Source organism: Lottia gigantea (assembly GCF_000327385.1).
Source record: "Lottia gigantea unplaced genomic scaffold LOTGIsca_11, whole genome shotgun sequence".
In the NCBI taxonomy this organism is placed as follows: domain Eukaryota; kingdom Metazoa; phylum Mollusca; class Gastropoda; family Lottiidae; genus Lottia; species Lottia gigantea.
This window is the reverse complement of record NW_008707001.1, coordinates 2893856-2913693: the sequence shown is the minus strand read 5'-3', so window position 1 is coordinate 2913693 and position 19838 is coordinate 2893856. Positions and strand designations below refer to the sequence as shown.

The following is a 19838-nucleotide window of genomic DNA, read 5'->3' as shown; positions in this document are numbered from 1 at the left end:
TCTGACTTGATTGCGACAGCTTCGCATGAGCGAAAATATTTCAAGCTTGCATTTAAATTTGTGGATATCCATTCGCCGTGATATCGGCGAAGTAACGGAGAAATATTGCCGTACCATCTGTTACACTTCACCGATTGTCGATTGGTTGATTTTGCAATGTGAAACGCCGCGTGATTGGTCCCATTGGAGCTCGCGCGAAATTCTTATACGGTTGAATCTGCGACCGGTTTTAGGTTCCAGTGAACACAAACGTTTTTAAGAAGTTGTTCAACCATAAGTGAATTTTATAAACATTTTCAAAACATTTTGTCTTTGCTGTAGAGCAAGCATCCCAACAAACCACTAGAAGTGCAAGCGAAGCAACAGTAAGAGGTCTGCACATATGGAGGCCACATCTCCCGAACCACTCTTGGCGTTGAGCATCAAACGCACTTCTTGAAATTCCCGTACAATGTCCTGACACACTTCTCTCACTAGCATGGATATGCTGTCGTGTACACTGAATGAGTAAGCATGGCTGCAAGGCTGTCATATGAATTCTAAGTGGATAGATGCCGAAGAGTTTGAGCCAACTTGATTCCTGGACGATGGGGTACATGGACATTTGTAAGTTTGGGAGTAAGACGGTCTACAGGCTGATGAAAGAGGGAAACAGGGCCAGGGAGATGCAGTTGCTGCCAGAAGGAAAAGGAGCCCCCACACACAACTCGTCTCCAATACAACGCTGAATATTTCCGATAAATCACCAACAGTCGCCGACCAATCTTGGTCATATTCAACAGATCCATCGCAGATTATCGGCCTAACATGCCGCTTTACATCTCAAGGCATCGCAAAACTTTTCCACATTTCCCCATTCCAAACCATAGCCGGTTCCTAAACTGCCAGTGGGACTGAGGCTTAAACTATCGATCTATCCCCTATTGTAATTTTCCTGATATTACAATCATCATGAATACTACTGTCATTCTGTACTGTAGTTTTATATAACATTACTTACTAATATTACAGTCATCACGACTAGTACTGTCATTCTCTACTGTAGTTTTATATAATATTACCTACTAATATTACAGTCATCACGACTAGTACTGTCATTCTCTACTGTAGTTTTATATAACATTGCCTACTAATATTACAGTCATCACGACTAGTACTGTCATTCTCTACTGTAGTTTTATATAATATTACTTACTGATATTACAGTCATCAGGTATAGTACTGCCATTCTCTACTATAGTTTAAGATAACATTACTTACTTATATTACAGTCATCACGACTAGTACTGTCATTCTCTACTGTAGTTTAATATGATATTACTTACTGATATTACAGTCATCAGGACTAGTACCGTCATTCTCTACTGTAGTTTTATATAATATTACTTACTGATATTACAGTCATCACGACTAGTACTGTCATTCTCTACTGTAGTTTTATATAATATTACTTACTGATATTACAGTCATCACGGCTAGAACCGCCATTCTCTACTGTAGTTTTATATAAAATTACTTACTGATATTACAGTCATCACGACTAGTACTGGCTTCATCGTCTGTAGTTAAAGAAAGCGGACAAGCAGTACAGTTGGAAAACACATCGACCTCATTTGTCTTGTAAAATCCTCGTTTACATGGAACACAGTCTTCCATCATTTCATAACCATCTTCACAATAAGCTGAAATTAAACTGCATTAGCCAAATGTTTTCTTGACCATGATTGTTATTACAAAGACCGATTACCAAATTTATTACAAAAGTAGAAATTAATTACAATCCGAAGCCTTATCATTTCAGTACAAAACGTATTTTCTTTCTCTACTATCAAGGCACATCATACTAATTTTGACAACTATATTATTTACCAATAGACAAAGTTGATGATGTACGTTCTTTCCCAACTAATAATACACCTTATACTTACCCTTACAGTCAGATATACTGTCAGACCCTTCTGATACCGTACTTTTTTTCTCTCCACAATCTATACCTTCTATTTGATGACGTGATGGTTGGTATGTTCCTATCGGACTAATATCACAGTCATCACGACTAGTACTGTCATTCTCTACTGTAGTTTTATATAACATTACTTACTGATATTACAGTCATCACGACTAGTACTGTCATTCTCTACTGTAGTTTTATATAACATTACTTACTAATATTACAGTCATCACGACTAGTACTGTCATTCTCTACTGTAGTTTTATATAACATTACTTACTAATATTACAGTCATCACGACTAGTACTGTCATTCTCTACTGTAGTTTTATATAACATTGCTTACTGATATTACAGTCATCACGACTAGTACTGTCATTCTCTACTGTAGTTTTATATAACATTACTTACTAATATTACAGTCATCACGACTAGTACTGTCATTCTCTACTGTAGTTTTATATAACATTACTTACTAATATTACAGTCATCACGACTAGTACTGTCATTCTCTACTGTAGTTTAATATAACATTACTTACTAATATTACAGTCATCACGACTAGTACTGTCATTCTCTACTGTAGTTTTATATAACATTACTTACTAATATTACAGTCATCACGACTAGTACTGTCATTCTCTACTGTAGTTTTATATAACATTACTTACTAATATTACAGTCATCACGACTAGTACTGCCATTCTCTACTGTAGTTTATGATAACATTACTTACTTATATTACAGTCATCACGACTAGTACTGTCATTCTCTACTGTAGTTTTATATAACATTACTTACTAATATTACAGTCATCACGACTAGTACTGTCATTCTCTACTGTAGTTTTATATAACATTACTTACTAATATTACAGTCATCACGACTAGTACTGCCATTCTCTACTGTAGTTTAAGATAACAATACTTACTGATATTACAGTCATCACGACTAGTACTGCCATTCTCTACTGTAGTTTATGATAACATTACTTACTTATATTACAGTCATCACGACTAGTACTGTCATTCTCTACTGTAGTTTTATATAATATTGCCTACTAATATTACAGTCATCACGACTAGTACTGTCATTCTCTACTGTAGTTTTATATAATATTACTTACTAAGTTTGCAGACATCAGAGCTAGTACTGGCTTCACCGTCTGTAGTTTTATATAATATTACTTACTGATATTACAGTCATCAGGAATAGTACTGCCATTCTCTACTATAGTTTAAGATAACATTACTTACTTATATTACAGTCATCACGACTAGTACTGTCATTCTCTACTGTAGTTTAATATGATATTACTTACTAATATTACAGTCATCACGACTAGTACTGGCTTCATCGTCTGTAGTTAAAGAAAGCGGACAAGCAGTACAGTTGGAAAACACATCGACATCATTTGTCTTGTAAAATCCTCGTTTACATGGAACACAGTCTTCCTTCATTTCATAACCATCTTCACAATAAGCTGAAATTAAACTGCATCAGCCAATTGTTTTCATGACCTTGACCGACATTGTAAAGACTGATTACCAAATTAAATATTTTAACTAGTTATGAGATTTTGTGCCCGATTTTTTGCTTTTGGGGCTGCGAGGGGAGAGGGGGCGGCTCCCTGCCCTTTTTCTATTTCCAACTGTCGAGGGATCTTTAACGTGCACAGCCTGTACCAATCTAAACGACAACACGCCTCTTCCATGCCCGGAATGAATGAATCCTGTACCTTCAGGTTAGCGAGAAAGCTACTAACTCGCTGAGCCACTGCGGCCCCCTTTGAATTAAAAAAAATAATCATAATAATCATATATATGCTCTACATACTAATCAGATTAATGACCTACATAATAATCAGACTCACGACCTACATAATAATCAGACTCACGACCTACATAAAAATCAGATTAATGACCTACATAATAATCAGATTAATGATCTAAATAATAATCAGACTGATGACCTACATAATAATCAGAGTGATGACCTATATAATATTAAGATTGATGGCCTTCACAATTATCAGACTGATGACCTACACAATAATCAGATTGATGACCAACATAATAATCAGAGTGATGACTTATATAATAATCAGATTAATGACCTACACAATAATCAGACTGATGACCTACACAATAATCAGATTGATGACCAACATTATAATCAGACTGATGACCTACATAATAATCAGAATAATGACCTATATAATAATCAGATTAATGACCTATATAATGATCAGATGGATGACCTACATAATAAACAGACTGATGACCTACATAATAATCAGATTAATGACCTATATAATGATCAGATGGATGACCTACATAATAAACAGATTGATGACCTACATAATAATCAGTTTGATGGCTTACATAATAATCAGATTAATGACCTATATAATGATCAGACTAATGACCTACATAGCAATCAGATTAATGACCTATATAATAATCAGATGGATGACCCACAAATCAATAAGACTGATGACCTACATAGTAATCAGATTGATGACCTACATAATAATCAGATTAATGACCTACATAATGAACAAACTGGTGACCTACATAATAATCAGACTGATGACCTATATAATAATCAGATTGATGACCTACATAATAATCAGATTGATGACCTATATAATAATCAGATTGATGACCTACATAATAATCAGACTGATGACCTATATAATAATCAGATTGATGACCTACATAATAATCAGACTGATGACCTATATAATAATCAGATTGATGACCTACAATTGAGCATAAAAACTTACGTTGACAATCCGTTTTGTTAGTAGAACCGATAGCCAATGCTTTCGTCGAAGGTTCGCACTTCTTACATTCGGTCTGCCATTTTTCATCTTGATATTCCTCATCGGTACATGGAACACATAAGCTTTTGTCTACATCGAGATAGTTACCACTCTGACAAGGAGCTGCAATCAGAGATATATTCATACCAGATAATAAGTTAGTAATAAAATAGACTTTTAATACTGTTAAGAGTTCGACACAAGAGTAAAACAGTCCAGAATGTGTGTACTATTTTTGTTTTGGAAAGAAAGTACAGTACTACATTCCACCAGCGACGGAAAATTAATTCTTCAAGGGGCGCCAAAAGCCCTTTTTTAACACTTGTCAGAAAAAATCCCCAATTGGCACTACAGTGCCCCTCTATTATTCTAGATATTCAATGCATTGTTGAATCCTAATTTTCGTTCCCGTCTTCAAAATGTGAGCATACGCAGATAAGTTATGATGGTGTCCTTTTCTTTATTCCTTTGAGTAAAATAAACGCCTAATTGTAGAGAAATTATGTTTCCTACATATTCTAAAGGTTCCAATTAATAATATAGAGCCATTATAAAGCCAAAACTAGGTCAAACTGCTTAATTAACAATTGTTACTCTCAGTTTTAATTAACCCTTTAAAACAAATTCAACAAATATTTTCAAGTTTAATTTACAACGTTTTTTATGATCAAAACCTTTTACAAAAAAGCGGAATACCTCTTTAAATGTTTTATTTCAAATATCGGATTGTACAAAGGGCGCAGATGTTTAATGGACGCTAAAACGATTTCTGCCCTCCAGCCAATTTGAAGCCACCACGCCAGTTATTACTTACGATATCGGCATTCCTCTGCAGAAGTAGCACCCTTTCGTAATGCTATCTTATCCCCAGGACACAGCGTACACAATTCATCTAAAGAGGCATTGCGATAATAATTCTGGTTGCAGATATCACAAGGTAGTCCATCAGTAACCGGGACTTCATATCCATCAGTGCAAGTATTTTCTGAAGTAAATGGGACATATATTTAATTTTATGAGAATCATGCGAAATTACAGAGTCCAGAAAGCAAGCAGAATGTGGTACGATAGTAGTGAGACGCCATTGACCTAAAAAAAATACATGAAGTCTGAAATGTGATAACTGTATAATTATATTCTGTCTCGATAAGTGCTATCATTTAGTACCACGCAAAGCGATTCAACCGGTGGGTGTAAAATTCGAGAATTAATCCCGTCAAAGGCTGTGCATAAATTTGGAAATTACAACGTGTTTCGTGTATAGTGATTTTACTTAGCTAAATCATTATTATTTTGACAATCAATTGACAAATCAAATTATTAATTAGTATATTATCACCGTCGACATTGAAAAGTGTCATCGATATCCAAATCTAATTTAATAGGATTGAGCAGGAAGAAATCTATACATTCTGAAAATGGGGGTTTTACAACATCTGGTGTAAACCGGAATGTAACACAGATTCACTAAGTCTGTTGGCAGTCTAGGGGAATGGGATTGGATTGTGGTCGTAGGGAATGAATAGACTAAAAAATATTTTCTCTTTAGTATTTAGCAAAGCCGACTGACGTTAATGGAACCTTAAGGCCTAACTCAAAGCGTGTAGTAAGTGACTATTGACTAGCTGGAAGCTACAAAATTTACAAAGCAGTGTTTGGGATGTTGCCTGGTTATGGGAATTGATTGAACTAGGCTGGAACTTCTGATATTAATAAGAAACCATATTTGTCTCAAAACCACGGGCATGGTGAGCTATTTTGTCACCGACCACAAATAAATAATTATTGTAATTTAATAATAAAATGATATCAATTGATTGTTAGTGTTAGTATGAATAAGAGTACTAAAACTAATGTACATGAAGAAACATAGTTGTTATGATAATAAAATATGTTTTAAAATATTCTGTAAAATATTCTTGAGCCTCTTGAGCGAAACTTTATTCTCGATTGTTATGTCTTTTCTAACCCAATTCGGACAAGTCGGGGAGTTCGAGAATTCGGAATTTTACACCCATCGCGATTCAACCATATCGAATGGTATTTATGAGACTTGATTCGGTATCTTATTTGTGGTATGAACAAATAAGACTGGCAAGTATAGGACTATTTCATTTGCCAACGACACCATGAAATACATACCAACACAACCAGATACCTCTGTGGTTCCTTTGCCTTTAGTTATCTTAATTAAAGGACATGGTAAACACCAATCTTTTCCTTCTTCGGGTTGATAAAAATCTTTTGGACATTCCAAACATGAACCACTTGAACTATCATAATAGCTTCCAGCTGAGCATTTTTCTGTGGAGAAAGCAAAGCATGAAGAGTATGCTTTTAAAAAATGCAGCAGTACGCTCAACACGTAGTCTGGAGATATCCAAGTATTTTGTAGTTTCGAATCGCTGGGTATTACAGAAAATTACATCAGTTTCAAAACGCTCACCTCATCCCACACTCCTTATTTTGTATTGACATTCAGATCTATTATTCACCCAACTTACCGATACACTGGTCCTCACTTGTAGACGCCATTGCCAATGTAGTTTGATTATTCCCAGTACAACTATTACAGCTTGTCTGGTCGGAATTATCTTGGTAGAATCCATAATCACAAACATCACATTTCTTAGTCGAGGGGTTATAAACTGAACCCGGGCCACAGGTAACTGTAATGTAAATAAAATATCGAGTAGGAATAGGTACACAATTTGATTACGTGGGAAAGATATAGTAAGGCAATTCCTAACACAAGAGAGCAATGGATCATTATTACTATAACAAATTACAATTTTTTTGTACAAGATAATGATTTGTGTAAAGTGATACTGATATGGGTGTAAAGTAATACTGATATGGGTGTAAAGTGATACAGATATGGGAGTAAAGTGATACAGATATGGGAGTAAAGTGATACTGATATGGGTGTTAAGTGATATGTGGGTTTAAAGTCATATAGATATGGTTGTAAAGTAATACAGATATGGGTGTAAAGTGATACAGATATGAGTGTAAAGTGATACAGATATGGGTGTAAAGTGATACAGAAATGTGTGTTAAGTGATATGAGTGTAAAGTGATACAGATATGGGTGTAAGTAAAGTGATATAAATATAGGTGTAAAGTGATACAGATATGGGTGTAAGTAAAGTGATACAGATATGAGTGTAATGTGATACAGATATGAGTGTAAAGTAATACAGATTTGAGTGTAAAGTGATACAGATATGGGTATAAAATTATACAGTACAGATAGGGGTGTAAAATGATACTGATATGGGTGTAAAGTGATACTGATATGGGTGTAAAGTGATACTGATATGGGTGTAAAGTGATACTGATATGGGTGTTAAGTGATATGTGGGTTTAAAGTCATATAGATATGGGTGTAAATTAATACAGATATGGGTGTAAAGTGATACAGATATGGGTGTAAAGTGATACAGATATGGGTTTTAAGTGATACAGATATGGGTGTAAAGTGATACAGATATGAGTGTAAAGTAATACAGATTTGGGTGTAAAGTGATACAGATATGGATGTAAAATGATACAGTACAGATAGGAGTGTAAAGTGATACTGATATGGGTGTAAAGTGATAAAGATATGGGTGTAAAGTAATACAGATATGAGTGTAAAGTGATACAGCTATGGGTGTAAAGTGATACAGAAATGTGTGTTAAGTGATATGAGTGTAAAGTGATACAGATATGGGTGTAAGTAAAGTGATACAGATATGGGTGTAAAATGATACAGTACATATAGGGGTGTAAAGTGATACATATATGGGTGTAAAGTAATACAGATATGAGTGTAAAGTGATACAGATATGAGTGTAAAGTGATACAGATATGGGTGTAAGTAAAGTGATACAGATATAGGTGTAAGTAAAGTGATACAAATATAGGTGTAAAATGATACAGATATGAGTGTAAAGTGATACAGATATGAGTGTAAAGTGATACAGATATGAGTGTAAAGTGAAACAGATTTGGGTGTAAAGTGATACAAATATGAGTGTAAAGTAATACAGATATGGGTGTAAAGTGATACAAATATGGGTGTAAAGTGATAAAGATATGAGTGTAAAGTAATACAGATATGGGTGTAAAGTGATACAAATATGGGTGTAAAGTGATACAGATATGAGTGTAAAGTGATACAGATATGAGTGTAAAGTAATACAGATAGGGGTGTAAAGTGATACAGATATGGGTGTATAGTGATACTGATATGGGTGTACTGTAAAGGGATACAGATATGGGTGTTAAGTGATATTCGGGTTTAAAGTCATATAGATATGGGTGTATAGTGATAAAGATATGGGTGTAAAGTAATACAGATATGGGTGTAAAGTGATACAGATATGGGTGTAAAGTGATATAGATATGGGTAAATAGGGATAAAGATATGGAAATTAAAATGAAAGTGTAAACTTACCACAGACATTATTGATATTCGTTGCACCAAACTTGCAATCCCCATTTATCGGAAGGATGTTGACAGAAGCCAGTTGTGCTATTCCATCTAAAGTCTAGAATAAAGACTTCAAAATCAGTCTATAGTGTTAACTCCAATCGTTTTTTTGTGAGGCAATTCATTAAATTTCAACAAATTTATCATCTAAAATAATTCATTTTTGTGGCAGTTTCACAAAAACACTCAGTGATATGTTTACATTAAGGTCAATAGAGGGAGTATTACTATTATGAACTTTAATTGCAAACATTCTTTCCCACCGCTATAAAGCGCCGACACGACTTGCCACGACCTCTACACGGCGTTGCGGAGACATAACTCGTGCAAGTGTCAGTGTAGCATAAGTCTTCGTTATGTAAATTCTGGTTACTCCTCTTAACCTAGTAATTTATTCTTCAATTACTTTTTGTGCTGAGGAACATTTGACATTTTTAACCCCTTGGAGCCACTATGGTATTGATTGTTTTTGGTCCATTTAAGCCCCCGTGTTATTCTTTTTCCCGGCCACTTTGTGTTGAGAGAATGCGCAACGAAGAGCTCTTTCATTTCATACGCGAAAACCATATCTTTGAACAAGCTTTAACCTTAAGTTAAGCCTTGGGTAAATCCCAGCCTCTCCGACCATCGTGTCCAAATCACGCCCCCATTCGTTATACTTCCTATATCCGTGGTAACACAAGTGAGAGAAATTACGTATTCATAGCTAAATATTGTCCAATCAGAATTGACCCTGCTGTCTTGGTTGTCCATATTTTCGGTAAATTGAAATATCTCGAATGATGCCGGGATTGAACCCTAGACTCTTAGGGAACAAGCGTCAAGTCAAATTCACTGAGCCACTGCAAGGCGCTGGTTGTCTTAATTTATGAAAAAAAACAAAAAAAAAACATAGGAGTCGACCAAACTATACCATACCAGAAAATTGAAGTCACCAGAATCCAAAATCAAGAATTTAAAGAATTCCAATGGACTTAATTCATAATCTCCAGTCAGTTTTGATCTACAACAATAGTAAAAACACGATATGAAAATGAAAAATAAAGTTCTCATCAAATAACAACACATTGATACGGTAAAGTGTTTCTTCGACAGGGTAGCTTTAGTGGATATCGCCAGCGATCAGGACAAGTTGACTCATCTGTAACACGCGATGCCAAACCATAATCTCTTTCGGAAAGTTCATATAGCTAATACGGCCAATCTGGTATTTATTTTCTACGTTTAGAACAGTGGTTCCCAACCTATTTTAGCCTTCACCCCCTGAAGCAATCACGTGGACCTTTCACACCCGAAAATTTGTTTCATCTCCATTTTCACCATGTGATGATGAACTCAAAATGAAGTCTTCTCCTACACCAGTTGGCCACATCCCTGACACCCTAGTCCCACACCCATAGGGGGGTTTCGAAGATAATCACAATTTCTATACTTACGGTAATTGACGAGCTTCAATAACCACTATTATTTCGTTATCGACATCATCACATATACTTTTTACTTCAACATTACTACAATTGACATCAGTGCATAGTCCAGTCCATTCCACATCTAGTTCTGAGCGGAAGATAACGAAAAAACAGATTGGAACTTAATAGATGCTGGACAGACAAACGTAGTTTTGAATGGGTGGATCTAAGAATCTATGATAGGGACGACAACTCAATTTGAACCATGTTTTCTAGGTCTGTTTACGTCTTACCTGATAATCAAGATTGCATGCCACGTACACGGTGAAAATGAAAAGTGATAGGCCTAAGTTAGCACAATTTCCGAAAATAGCGCATCTGTCCCTTTAAGCTAAATGAAAATGAAAACGTGAAACAATTCTCTCTTGGTAATTTACCTTTTATTTTCTGTTCGATTTTTTCTTTTACGAATTGGGCTTTTTCTAAACAATCTTTCCAATTAACACGAAGCACAATTACCGATTTTATAGTCGTCTTTACAATGGCTTTCTCTACAATACACCCAAACATTCAGTTAAAGAAGATGATTAGTTGGTGTGTGTGCGTTTGTGAGGTAGCTGTGGGTGGGATAGATTTCGTTTAAGAGCCTAATGGCGAGCTCATAAAAGGAAATAGGTTTGGTGAATATTTAAGAAATGACCGTCAATAAATGTTACAATGTTTCCCGAATTATCGATTGCTTGGACAGATAAATGACCACAATATCTTTTCAGTACTGTGTTTCCAGCTCTTGACACCAGGTACAGAAACATGCCCCAGACAGACAATAGGGAAATCTTTAAAACGAAGCTTACCTCCACAAGGTGGACTGGTAGTGGGTGTCCTCCAATCTAGTCCGTTATACGAACCAAGTTTACCACACGTGTACATTTTAGGAGTAGGGATTGATGGAAGGAAATCTACTTCTCGACATAAATTTGTCATACCATTGCTGTCTGCTGAACAAGTTTTTAACAATATTTCTGACGGAAATTTGAGTTTCCTTGTGTCATTGTTTCTCTCACGAGAGATGTAGAGCAGTTTTTATCTGTAACAGAAAAAAAACCAAGTTTATAACTGACAAGAACAAGAACAGCTCCGAGCGTGACAAAGAGACCTTATCGATTCAACACCGGTGCTTTTAAGCCTACAATTTGTGAACACGAAATTACTCTAGTACGGGCGTAAAAGGGCACAAAAGTAAATATTTCCACTTGTTTGCATTAGCAAGTTATTATTTTGTTTTCAAAAAACAATATTTAGCCTTAGTAGGCCTGGTATTATCTAGTTTACAACTATATAGGTTATATTTAGTTTACAACTATATAGGTTATATTTAGTTTACAACTATATCGGTTATAATTAGTTTACAGCTATATAGGTTATATTTAGTTTACAGCTATATAGGTTATATTTAGTTGACAGCTATATAGGTTATAATTAGTTTACAGCTATATAGGTTATATTTAGTTTACAGCTATATAGGTTATATTTAGTTTACAGCTATATAGGTTATATTCAGTTTACAGCTATATACGTTATATTTAGTTTACAGCTATATAGGTTATATTTAGTTTACAGCTATATAGGTTATATCTAGTTTACAGCTATATAGGTTATATTTAGTTTACAGCTATATAGGTTATATTTAGTTTACAGCTATACAGGTTATGTTTAGTTTACAGCTATATAGGTTATATTCAGTTTACACCTATATACGTTATATTTAGTTTACAGCTATATACGTTATATTTAGTTTACAGCTATACAGGTTATATTTAGTTTACAGCTATATAGGTTATATTTAGTTTACAGCTATATACGTTATATTTAGTTTACAGCTATACAGGTTATATTTAGTTTACAGCTATATAGGTTATATTTAGTTTACAGCTATATACGTTATGTTTAGTTTACAGCTATATAGGTTATATTTAGTTTACAGCTATATAGGTTATATTTAGTTTACAGCTATATAGGTTATAATTAGTTTACAGCTATATACGTTATGTTTAGTTTACAGCTATATACGTTATATTTAGTTTACAGCAATATACGTTATATTTAGGTAATATAATGACATGGTTAACAAATAAAAGATCACTATTATTGGAAAAAAGGACTTGTCTATAAATCCGAATGTTTGATTTCAGAGGTTAGGTTACAATGAATATTGTTACTATGCGTTATAGTTTGTCCCTCACAGGAAATCAACATGCTTTATATCTTAGAAACTAGTATTAGTATGTAATAGTATTCAGTATATTGATAAACCCAAAACGGATAACGGAGACTAGAATGGCCGGCGATATTCCAATATTTTACTCACTATTTCTATATATGCCTTTTCTATATATCATATACGAGTCGTCATCTTAACATTCAAACGCGGATAATTCTGGACACACATGGATTTGAAGGCTCGACGGTGAGCTGTGAACAATATAACTGATTGGCTTGGCTAAAAAATTCCCGTTTCTGAGACTAAGGTACAATTTATAAAATAAGGCTTAAGATAGGAGAATAAGGACTAAATGGAAGAATCGGTGTACTTTTAGCTAAGTAGTGACAATCTGACACTGTTAAATTCCATTGAGCCAACAAAATCAGTTCTCTGTTGCTATGAGCGTCCATGTTGGATTCTTTTTTTTATATATTCGACCTTTTACTACATACTATTTACCTTTTTATTACATTATTGGACTACATTGTCCTCACCCTTTGATCGGTTGTCTTTCCGAGGGCGTGAAAGAGAACTAATAATGGCACGATATATTGGTGAACGAATAGGCCTACATCGAGATGGCGCACCTGTCCCTTTAAAATAAGTTGTGTTTTTCATCGCAACGCTTTCCACAGACTTCAAACCATCTTCACCAAAATACACCAAATATCATATTTATAAATTTATTTCTTTAAACAAATTTTTGTTGTCAAATCCGCTTGAGACATTTGCTTGGTGTAGTAACGACATTGCAGCATATGGCCGCTAATGTTGGAAATTCTCGTTCGCCCTCCATTTTCGCATGCCTAATTATGACTAATGTTTGGTCTAGAAATAGAATTCGATGTCTGAATTTGTTTTTATTTCTTAAAGATATTTAGTTAGATATTAACTTTAAGTTTGACTTCTTCGAAAATTTCAAAAGTCATTATATTGAATTTTTGTCCAGAAACTAAGTATTGGTCATAGGCTTTCATGCTATATATTGAAAAGTTTTTAACAATATTTCTGACGGAAATTTGAGTTTCGTGATTTAACATGGGAAGAGATGAATGAAAAATGAACTAGCGTCCTACAAGTTTGGTACAAGTTACTCCCTCTGGTTGGTAAAACCAACAAAACACGAAAACAAAATACATTTTATCCAGGAAACAACTGGAGAAATATTTTCGAGAGTAAAATAAAAATTTGATCTCCGAATCAAAGTATTATGTCTACTTACGTGTTACAACAATTCTTATAATGCAAATAAAATGTTCATCAGCCTCTTCTTCGAACAAAATTACAAGATCATGCGTTCCTAATGGAAATTTACCTTCATCTATAATATTCAGAAACATTAACAAAAATATAAAATATAAATTGAAAAAATTAAAAAAAAACATGTAGTTCAATGAAACAGATGTGCCATATTTCTGAGTAATTTCGTGATGTCAGCCATAAAACTTTTTTAATAAAGACTTCAGGAGAGAGGTTTCCTTGCTCAAGATGTTTGGATGTTAAAATATTGCCTCTATAACTGAATAATCCTCATCTAGAGCATATCGAATAAAAGGCAACATGTAAACATGAAATAATCTTTTATCATATAAACTGGCATGATAGTGTATGTTCGAGAAACTGATCAAAATCAGTGACTACAATAGGGACCATGGGTCCCAAACCCTATGTGGGCCCAATCCCGGGAAAATGTAATATTAACAAGCATTAAATTGACTTACAGAGTGGTCTCGGAGTGTGGGAGAGCATATATGTTTAAATAAAATTCCCAGGGAAGGGCCCCCCACTCATCTGGTTGAGCCACTGATCAAAGTAATCTGGTTGTTAAATCCGTAGCACATTTTTATTCTTAATTTACAAAACACCTCGAGTCCGAATTTTTTTTATTCAATAATGCATCGCTTAGAATAAAGCTGTCTTTTTGAATACCTATATGTTAAGAGAGTGGCCAGACAAAGCAACGGACGATTACGACACTTGATTCATTCCTAGTTTTGATAGGAGTTTTATTTTGTTGATGTAATGTTTTTATTTAAGTTACGTTTATTATTCATGATAGATTATACAAATAATTAAAAGAGCTTACGTGTTCCTGGTACTTTCAATATATTTGGATATTCTGTGATAATTGGGGTTATATCAACAGACCGTTCATCTATTGGTATTTCAAACACTTCAAATTCTCTTTCTGGACAAAAATCCAATTCTGTTTTATCTAAAACAAAGCATGTGCAAATACCATCAGTAATCAATCTCTACAACGACCCCAAGAAAGCCATAGATTCTGAACATGATGGCTCAATCAGTTTCATCGGCTTATTATGATTCTAAAGAGCTAGAATATGTTGGCAAATCAAAGAACAATAACGAACGATAACATTGTGTGGATACTCAGTCGAGTCAAGCCAAGATATAGTCGGCCGGCCAAATAAGCTAAACCTTTCAACCTTTCAGAAAAATATTTGTTGGCAAAGGTCTTGTTACAAGCAAGCTACCATGCCTATAATGTTTATTTTGGGGTCACAGGTGAGGGTTATATAACCATATATAACCAATTTGGTACAGGTGGTTACCATGGCAACATAATTTAAAGTCTTTTTTTCCAACAATAAAACTTCATATTACTTACAGAAAGATAATTTTACACGCAAAGATCCTTGTTTATGCCCGATTATGTAATACGTTGTTACCATAGCAACGGGGAAGTTATGGTGTGCTCAACCCCACTAACTCTCACCAGTGACCCCAGATAAACATTATAGACACGGTTGCTTGCTTGTAACAAGACTTTGCCATCAAATTTTATTTCCATACATTGGCCGGCTGTCATAAGACAGGGAACTGCCAGGATGATTCAAACCATAAACATAAAGCAGTCTATTTCATTTTGTGGAACAATAAATAGTAATTATATAAACAGACCAGATTTATACTGTGATCATTATCACCTTATATTTCGATTGCTCATATTCATGTTTAGAATCGTCCTGCACATATCATTTTGCTTTACTATACAAGTTCTATATTAATATTTCTATTCATAGTTCAAAATATTTACAACTTACTCATCTTAATAATCTTTATCTCACATGCTTCATGATAAACTCTATTTTCACACAGATAGATTGGCTTGCTTGTATCCTGTAATCTGCTGGGAAAAATCCTAGTTTGGTATCTACTGCTTGGAATGTCTTTCCAGTTAAATATTAAATCAGTATTCGATATGTCATCAGGGTCGTTAATAGTTGAGGTTATTTCTGAGTGAAACAAAAAACGATTCCATAATCTCAGTCGAGAAATATAACCAACAAAGTCATGCCCAATTCTCACGTACCTACAAAACAAACAAGATAAATTTATCACGTTTCATTATGATGACCCGATATCCTTAGGTACCCTTTTGTAATTGAAGTGTCAAAGCTAGCTAAAATACCGTGAAATAATACTTACCCATGACTTTGACCCAATGCAATGTCGTGTTCTTCCAGTTCCCTGTAATTTACAATAATCTCTACTCTACCAGTGGATGAGACTGCGATAGCAATATGATTCCATTGCTTATTGTCTAAACGAAAATCGTTCAAATCTAAACTCGGAGAAGATTGAACATTGAAATATGTCGAAGTCAAAGTTACAACCTTTCTGAAATAAAGAATAATGTTATAATATATAGTAGTGGACATAGAAGGTAGGATAGCTTTAGGATTTTAATAGCGGACAGTGTACTATACTGTACGAGGGAATTGGCGTAGTGATACCACGAATGTGCATACCAAACGAGTGATATCACTGCACAAAGCCTCGAGTGCAATATTGAGAACCTATAGAAAAGTAGGACGTAAAACTCCATTCATTTCATTGAACGTGCGGTTTGACTTTTATTACATACTATTTTGTTTATTGTTATTGTTCATGTAATCCTAAGTGGGATTCCCCTGGAACGTTATATTACCATAGAGTTATAGATATTATGTTACGGACATACGATGACATCATAAGGAATTTCCTAGTATACAAAGGTCAACCTGTAATGCTAGGGGCTGACGAGCGTATTATTTCGCACGATTTCACGACTATTAAAATCGATTATGAAGGGGCACATGAAGAGATATTTTAGAGCGCTTATTTTCGTTGGAATTTTGCGGTCGACCAAGTGATTGGTACACAATGGCGGAGACATAAGCGGCCCAAAATATCTTACACAGGGATCACGAGCGATTTTTTTTCGCTCGATCGTAGCAAATTTTTAAATCGCGCAAAAAATTCGCTCGCGTGCCCGTGCTCGCGTCGACGGGGAAACTATAAATGAATGTTAGATATTTTCGGCCGATTATGTACGCCGGCGATTAAATTTGCTGGCAAATTCGCTCGTCTGCCCGTATCGGGCGTATTCTGTCGGCCAATCGATATCTTTCAAACAATCAGACGTCATGTTTATGTGTTGACACAAATAGATAGTACAGTCAAGTAACCTAATTTCGTGGTAACCTATTTTTCGTGGATTTCCGGAAAGGATTAATAATTTACATGTGCGACCTCACGTGACCTCCGCATTTGCTTGTTTTGATAAACATGGGTTATCTGTACAATGTCAGCTAGTAGAATGAATTCAGAAGTTTCAAGCAAGGTAAAATGTATTAATGTATACTTTGACAAATACAAAATGGCGGATTTCAGTTATATTACCAAACGTCACCATTTTTTATCGGCCGAATTTCTTTATAATCCCAAGCCGTAATCGGAATTCCAAGTGTCCTCTGCTAGAATGTAGTCCAACGAATGAAGTCACGTGATCAACTAGCGGATTCCGTGTCAGCAGAAAATTTTCTATGGAACACAAAGTAGGCCATATTCTTATGTTGTTTCAGTAACTTTTAGCAATAAATCACGCTACGTATCTTATTTTGTCAGTCACTATTTTTTTTTATTAAAAGCGTAGTTCTTTGACGGAATTGTCACTAGTTATAATGAATTGATATTAAAGATAAATACTAAGAGAAGTTAATTATACCACCCAGTATCCATACAACGTCTTTTTCTAGACTTATTTATAGATCAAACATTGTACCTGAAAATAGGTGACGCCGCCGTTGCCGAGTTGGTTGAATATGGGTCAAAGTAAAGGATTCATAAAGAAAATCGAAATAAACCAATTTTAATTATTTTGTAGAATATCTGAGGAAACATCTAAGACATAAAAAAAAAATTCGTTTTTTAACTTTGACGAAATTCGGTGTTGAATCCTTATATCAACGAAAATAGGTTACACCACTGTACTGACAGCGGCGACAAGGTCCTTTCTTCGTCGATCCGTCATTTTGTACTGATCACATGACATGAATGACGGAAAAATTCGGCCGATAAAATTCGCATTACTAATTCTTTATTCATCCCCAAAATAGGTAAAAACGGAAGTGCTTGTAGAAATCATAGCTCATGGTTGTTTGAACGTATTTTGAAATATGGTTTAATGGTAATTCGTTATCATCTATGTTACTGGAATCTAGTAGTGCAGCTTGGAATGAGCTAAGCGAGAAGGTGCATGGTAACTTGGTCACCGGGAATACGAGAAAGCAACAAAAATAGCGTCATTTGGGAAAAAATAGTTCCGACCGTATTCAAGTATGTGTAATATGGATAATAATTATTACTTGGGGTGAATCCCCTGTATTGGAAGAATAGTATTATACTTATTTGTAATAAATACATCTTCACTCTGACAAATAATAAACTGAAAACAGAAAGACTAATCCGTAGTAGTTTATACTTACTCTCCATTCACACCCCGAAGATAGAAGATTTCTTTGTGTATATTTACATCTAAACAGGCCACCCACAGAATAATTGTTAATCCTTTTGTCATATCGATATAAATATATTCCGATTCTGGCAGATTCACTTGAGTATTCTGTAGTTCACTGTTTATGAACAGGTCAAAATCATAAGATAGCTCTACAAAAAATACACATGATTAAATTTTCAATCGTCAGAAAGCTTTCAAGATGAGATTCTATTGGACATGTTATACGGGGGCTGGCTATACCAATGAATCATCATGCATGATTTTACCTCACTTTTTGAAAATCAAGTGCTTTTAGAAAGGCATTGCTTTGAATGAATATGAGATCATGTCTGGCATTTTCGGGCAATCACACAAGACCCAAACATTGTATCCAATAATCACATAAATCAATACATCTATCAATGCAAAAGCAATTTTATCTAAAGCAGGGGTTTTCAAGCTTGAGGTAATTTTGACATTTTCTGGGGGTAATGGCTCGCTTTGTGATCTAGCATAAAATGTTTGTACAATTATAATTCAATTTGTTCTTTTTGGACAGGCTATATTCTCCGACACGAAAAAGAAAAGGGGGAAGGGAGGTAATAGTAAGGATTTATAGGGAGAAGGAGGATATTTCAATTGATCAAGGATCCTTGAGGGGTTAAAAAAAAGAAAAGGTTGAGTACCCACGGTCTAAAAAATGAGCGCGAGGACAATCCTGAAGTTGCTGATATGCTGAAATTAAATGTAGGCCTATCTGATGATGAAAATCGAAGGGCATCCTTGCATTATCACAAACTTACAAACCAAAATTGAAAAATCCGACAAGAACTGTAGTCTGTAAGTAAAGCAAGCTTTAACGGACAGAAAGTGGCGACACTTACCCGTCGCGTGGGCGTGTAAAACTAATTATATTGGGGCAGCCTACCTTTACAGCCAGAATCTGATCTAACTTTGTAGTCTGGACACACACAGGTTGGTTGTATGAAAGGGTAGTCTGGATTCCAACAGGTAGACGGTGAGGGACACTCTAATGTTGAACATGGATCAATTAAACTTTCACACATTGTGCCTGAATACCCTACAAAATAGAACTAGATATTAAGGCGTTAATATATCATAAATACAGT

At 34.8% G+C, this 19838-nt stretch overlaps 3 protein-coding genes across 3 annotated transcripts in view; 1 reads left to right on the top strand and 2 right to left on the bottom strand.

Moving 5' to 3' along the window:
• Window positions 1-3859: 3859 nt before the first annotated feature.
• LOTGIDRAFT_110541 (hypothetical protein) lies at window positions 3860-4759 on the top strand (the record flags this gene model as incomplete). The annotated part of the gene is made up of 1 exon (XM_009047195.1): window positions 3860-4759. A coding segment is annotated over one exon (900 nt), but the record flags the coding sequence as incomplete, so codon positions are not given.
• A 3432-nt stretch (window positions 4760-8191) lies between these two features.
• LOTGIDRAFT_75885 (hypothetical protein) lies at window positions 8192-9004 on the bottom strand (the record flags this gene model as incomplete). Its single annotated transcript, XM_009047194.1, has 1 exon — window positions 8192-9004. A coding segment is annotated over one exon (813 nt), but the record flags the coding sequence as incomplete, so codon positions are not given.
• Window positions 9005-13635: 4631 nt separating this feature from the next.
• Window positions 13636-19838, bottom strand: part of LOTGIDRAFT_156562 (hypothetical protein) — a gene marked incomplete at both ends in the record, with an annotated part of 11115 nt that continues 4912 nt past the window's right edge. Inside the window, 7 exons of the mRNA XM_009047193.1 lie at window positions 13636-13754; window positions 14149-14247; window positions 15013-15141; window positions 15992-16260; window positions 16377-16568; window positions 18698-18878; window positions 19637-19789. Of these exons, the coding sequence (XP_009045441.1) occupies window positions 13636-13754; window positions 14149-14247; window positions 15013-15141; window positions 15992-16260; window positions 16377-16568; window positions 18698-18878; window positions 19637-19789 (1142 nt within the window). The remainder of the gene's footprint in view (window positions 13755-14148; window positions 14248-15012; window positions 15142-15991; window positions 16261-16376; window positions 16569-18697; window positions 18879-19636; window positions 19790-19838) is intronic.